The following is a 6,000-nucleotide window of genomic DNA, read 5'->3' on the forward strand; positions in this document are numbered from 1 at the left end:
ACAAAGGAACCAAAACCATCAAATGGAAAAAAGATAGCATTTTCAGCAAATGGTGCTGGTTCAACTGGAGGTCAACATGTAGAAGAATGCAGATTGATCCATGCTTATCACCCTGTACAAAGCTTAAGTCCTAGTGGATCAAGGACCTCCACATCAAACCAGATACACTCAAATTAATAGAAGAAAAACTAGGGCAGCATCTCGAACACATGGGCACTGGAAAAAATTTCCTGAACAAAACACCAATGGCTTATGCTCTAAGATCAAGAATCGACAAATGGGATCTCATAAAACTGCAAAGCTTCTGTAAGGCAAAGGACACTGTGGTTAGGACAAAACGGCAACCAACAGATTGGGAAAAGATCTTTACCAATCCTACAACAGATAGAGGCCTTATATCCAAAATATACAAAGAACTCAAGAAGTTAGACCGCAGGGAGACAAATAACCCTATTAAAAAATGGGGTTCAGAGCTAAACAAACAATTCACAGCTGAGGAATGTCGAATGGCTGAGAAACACCTAAAGAAATGTTCAACATCTTTAGTCATAAGGGAAATGCAAATCAAAACAACCCTGAGATTTCACCTCACACCAATGAGAATGGCTAAGATCAAAAACTCAGGTGACAGCAAATGCTGGCGAGGATGTGGAGAAAGAGGAACACTCCTCCATTGTTGGTGGGATTGCAGACTGGTACAACCATTCTGGAAATCAGTCTGGAGGTTCCTCAAAAAATTGGACATTAAACTGCCTGAGGATCCAGCTATACCTCTCTTGGGCATATACCCACAAGATGCCCCAACATATAAAAAAGACACGTGCTCCACTATGTTCATAGCAGTCTTATTTATAATAGCCAGAAGCTGGAAAGAACCCAGATGTCCTTCAACAGAGGAATGGATACAGAAAATGTGGTACATCTACACAATGGAATATTACTCAGCTATCAAAAACAATGACTTTATGAAATTCGTAGGCAAATGGTTGGAACTGGAAAATATCATCCTGAGTGAGGTAACCCAATCACAGAAAAACACACATGGTATGCACTCATTGATAAGTGGCTATTAGCCCAAATGCTTGAATTACCCTAGATGCCTAGAACACATGAAACTCAAGACGGATGATCAAAATGTGAATGCTTCACTCCTTCTTTAAAAGGGGAACAAGATACCCTTGGTAGGGAATAGAAAGGCAAAGATTAAAACAGAGACAGAAGGAACACCCATTCAGAGCCTGCCCCACATATGGCCCATACATATACAGCCACCCAATTAGACAAGATGGATGAAGCAAAGAAGTGCAGGCAGACAGGAGCCGGATGTAGATCTCTCCTGAGAGACACAGCCAGAATACAGCAAATACAGAGGCGAATGCCAGCAGCAAACCACTGAACTGAGAACAGGACCCCCGTTGAAGGAATCAGAGAAAGAACTGGAAGAGCTTGAAGGGACTCGAGACTTCATATGTACAACAATGCCAAGCAACCAGAGCTTCCAGGGACTAAGCCCGTACCTAAAGACTATACATGGACTGACCCTGGACTCTGACCTCATAGGTAGCAATGAATATCCTAGTAAGAGCACCAGTGGAAGGGGAAGCCCTGGGTCCTGCTAAGACTGAACCCCCAGTGAACTAGATTGTTGGGGGGAGGGCGGTAATGGGGGGAGGATGGGGAGGGGAACACCCAAAAAGAAGGGGAGGGGGAAGGGTTAGGGGGATGTTGGCCCATAAACCGGGAAAGGGAATAACACTCGAAATGTAAATAAGAAATACTCAAGTTAATTAAAAAAAAAAAGAAAGAAAGAAAGAAACAAGCTTGAGGCTTCTGCAAGGGCAATGCATACCCTTAACCATTCAAGAGTCTCTCCTGCAGGCACCCTAACCCAGTTATCGTGTTTTTGTTGTTTTGCAGTGTCTTATGTTGACATATTAAAAAGGTACTGATATTTGCAAGTGATGTTTTTAAACAGAGCAACCTCCTGAAGCTTGGGTTTTCTAATCGTCTCTTAGTTGGTTCCTGGTGAGTAAATTTTAAACTGTATCATTATTATCTAATTTGTATCTTTCGGCCTAGATTACACAGTATCCTATGAAACTAGGATACAATATATGAGTGATTCTTAACTGTCTAGTGATGGAAACATTGAAAAGTCAGCATACTGCAATGTCCACCAGGGCACTGGTCACATGATATTAACCTTGTTGAGCCTCCAGCGGCAGCCACTGCAGAGTTGGGGTTACACAAATTTCCAGGAACTCTACGGAATAGAACTGGCACTGCTAAGTCCTGACCTTAGTCCTCAGTTGTTAAATCATTTCTAAAACCGAGAAAACTGTGATAAAACTAAGTCTTTAATGTTCTATTGTGCCCTGAGGATCGACAGAAAAATGCACTTCTACATGTATTTGACTGAGTCCTTGGGGGAGGGTTGTTGTTTGATTGATTGATTGGTTGGTTGGTTCTATTTTATAAACCATCTCATAATATTAATAGTCTTGAGAAGATTCACTATTTTTTTCCTGCAGCACATGGCATCTAGAATTCAAATATAAGGCCATTAATACATTGAGCTCACACACAGAGTCTCTCAGTCAAGACAAAATCCCCTCTACTCAAGCACAGAACTCAGCCTTGTGCTTTCCCCAGGAACTCTAGCATTCTCTTCTGCGGTGGGCTTCTTGTCACTGTCTGTCTCACTCTGTAGCCCAGTCTGTAGCCCAGGCTGGCTTCAAAGCTGTCCTGATTCTGCATCTGCCTCCTGACTGCTGACGTTATAGGCAGGAGTCACCATGCTTGACTTAATCCTAACATTCTTGTATTTGAGAATGTGTTTCATGTTTAAATAAAAAAGAAAAAGAAACTGCCTTAATATCAACCACCTATCAAAACCGTAATTTCAAAGAAGTTCTTCACAGCAAACATCATATTAAAAAGGACGGCAGGGAACACTAAGGTGGGTATCTCATGCCTCACTGTGGCTATGTTCAGTTCTTCGCCCACCTACTGCCGCCCCTCCCAGATCCGAGTGGGCGGCTCAGCTCAGAACACGTTATTACATTTACTGGTCAAACCAGCAGACTGTGTCTCTTGCAATGGCCACCTCAGGGGCTGTGCCTGCCTCCGTAGGTGGGGAACGGAAGGCAGCTCAACAAAGGAACTGACTGTCTGTTTGGGCTGCCAAACCCTGAGGGCATGGAGCCCACACACAGAGAACAGCAGTAAGGAGAGCTGAGAAACAAAACGAAGGCTGTAGTTTTGAAAAATAATCAAAATCAATCTCAAGAGTAAGGAATCGTACATCGTACGTGCTCATAATAGAGCTCTCTAAATATGTTAAAGAGCTTATGTCCAAAGAACTTCAGGATATAAAGGGAAATTCATATGAGGTGATGAAATGACTGTATATAAAATTATAAATACGTTTAAGGCCGTCATAGTGGCTTGCTACTGCAATTCTAACCCTAAGCAGGCTGGGGCATGAGGATTGCCAGGAGTTTGAGGCCAACTTTGACTACAAAGCAAACCTCTATCTCAAAAAACATTTATATATACACACACAACATACATATCAAACTAACTTTTATCTTTGGTTTTTCAAGTTAATTTATGAATATAAAATATAAAGAGTTAACTTAAAATAAACATAGCAATAACTGTTAAGTGACTTAAGCACACCTAAGTCACTATTGAGGCAATGTCATATAATCCATAGAAAAGGGACAATGATAGGAAAGAGAAATGTTCATGTCAAAACTGATTAAACCTGATGAACTCTTTGGAAGGAATAAAAACATAAACAATCCTGTCTTTTGACACAAAATGTTGTACCAAGCCTCTGCACCTGCTTTCCTCGTCAGCAATCCATCCATAACAAAATCACTGTTAGCTGGGAAATAAAAAGTCTAAAGTGTACAAAAAGCCTATTTTATATTTTAAACAAATATTAACATTTTATAGTAAATTACTAGGTAGAATATTTTACAGTTTGTAAAATCTGATTCTATTTAAGGCTTCCTATCCCCCCCCCCCGCAAAAAATCTAGAACTCGATAACAATTAAATAAAATATCCTTCCTTGTATTTTGAAGCTATATATTTCTCCTTCCTTGGGTGGGGGTGGGGAACAGGTAAGGGGAGACAATAAGCAGTTTTCCTTGCGACTTTGTCCGGAAAAGAAAACAAATTTGTGGGATTTGTGTCTTAATCTCTGCTAACGCAGAGGCTGGTGAAACTTACCAAGTTAGTTACACAGGACGTTAGGCAGCTGCTCAGAATGGTACCCTGCGCCACGGAAATCCATACGCACCCAAGGACCACAAAGCTCGCAGGTTTTGGGGTGAGCCAGCGGATCCTCTTCATCCCTCAGGAAGGCCAGCTTCCTACACGGCTGGCGTCCTCATGTCTCCATGTTGCTTTAACAATTCTTTAGGCTTCATACTTCGGTTGCAAGTGAGCTTGGTGGGTTATCTGTTTTCTTTTGCGATGTTAGAATATCGTACTCTCTTATTGAAACCGGTTTAGACCTTTGGATCTCAGATAGCCCAGAACATCGCAGCAAGACTATTTTATAGTTTAGCTTCCTTTTACTCCCATAATGAAAGACGTTCCCTGGCTAAAGGCTAGATCGTGGAAGAGCTCTCCACATGCAAAATAAGCAGTAGGAACTTAGATTGCTTTCCAGCGAGCCAGTCCACACAGTCCTGACGCAGAACACTCAGGTCGGCCAGCCACCGCACTTCTTTGAGGTTGGCTGAGATATGCAGGAAGTTGGGTTTGCTTAGCAAACCGTATCTCATAACTATTTTAAAAACTGGAAGTCTTAACAGTAAGCAGTGAGTTAGAGAAGAAAATAGGAATACTTTCAAACCAAACACTTTTTTTTTTTTTTTGAAAGAGCGAAAGAAGCTGAAAACTACTAGACGTGTTCTCTGAGGGCAAGTTCAAGACAAGGAGGTTTGTTAAAGAGCTCTCAACATTTTACTACATATTAACTAAAATACTGCCTTATCAGGCCTATTGGGACAGAAACCAAGCTCCATAGAGAACTAGGACACTTACAAGTGTAACACCTTGGGAAGAAAATAAGGTACAGAAATAAGGTTTATCACCCAGACAAAGTTCACATGAAGCTACAACAAAGAGTTTAAAATCTGCAAGCTACAGAATTCAGTCATTGGGGGTTGATTGACTCTGGTTTCTCTACACCATCCCCCACCCCACAAACAGAATTTTCTATCCTCGGTTAGCCTTCAAGTCTCTGAAGTTGAGGATAACTTTGAACTTCTGCTCCTTCTGCCTCTTCTGTATTTTTTTTTTTTTTTTGGTTCTTTTTTTCGGAGCTGGGGACCGAACCCAGGGCCTTGCGCTTCCTAGGTAAGCGCTCTACCACTGAGCTAAATCCCCAGCCCCTTCTGTATTTTTTTTTAAGATTTGTTTATTTATTGTATATACAGTGTTATCCCTGCATGCACACCTTTGTGCCAGAAGAGGACACCAGATCTCTTTAGCTGATGGTTATGAACCACCAAGTGGTTGCTGGGAATTGAACTGAGAACCTTTAGAAGAGCAGTTAGAACACTTAACCTGCATTATCTCTCCTCCCCCTTCCTCCTCTTCCCCTCTTCCTCCTCCTTCTCCTCCTCCTCCCTTCCTCCTCCTTTTCCTCCTCTTCCCTTCCTCCTCCTTCCTTCTTCCTCCTCCTCTTCCTCCTCCTCCTCCTCTTCTTCCACCTCCTCCACCTCTTCCTCCTCTGCTTTCTCCTCCACTCTTCCACCACCACCACCACCATTACCACCACCACCACCACCACCACCACCACCACCACCACCATCACCCTGCCTCTTCTTATGGAATGCTGGGATTACAGGCGTGTGTACCACCATATCCAGTTCTTGGTGTGCTGAGGATCAAACCCTGGGCCTCTAATGCCAATTATGTCCCAGATCCCAACCCTGAATTCTGCTGCTGCTGCTGCTGCTGCTGCTGCTGCTGCTGC

General features: G+C 42.5%; 1 protein-coding gene across 4 annotated transcripts in view; it reads right to left on the reverse strand.

The window, feature by feature from the left end:
• Ros1 (ROS proto-oncogene 1, receptor tyrosine kinase) overlaps positions 1 to 4,842 on the reverse strand; it is a 155,928-nt gene extending 151,086 nt beyond the window's left edge. For 3 of the 4 annotated variants that reach the window (XM_087596903.1, XM_087596902.1, XM_087596901.1), the window contains exon 1: positions 4,242 to 4,842. In XM_087596903.1, the coding sequence (XP_087453029.1) occupies positions 4,242 to 4,364 (123 nt within the window). In that variant the 5' untranslated portion in view covers positions 4,365 to 4,842. 4 annotated transcript variants of the gene reach the window in all.
• Between the last annotated feature and the right edge of the window lie 1,158 nt (positions 4,843 to 6,000).

The sequence above is a fragment of the Rattus norvegicus genome, chromosome 20 (genome assembly GCF_021556685.1).
Source record: "Rattus norvegicus strain SHRSP/BbbUtx chromosome 20, alternate assembly SHRSP_T2T, whole genome shotgun sequence".
Classification (NCBI taxonomy): Eukaryota; Metazoa; Chordata; class Mammalia; order Rodentia; family Muridae; genus Rattus; species Rattus norvegicus.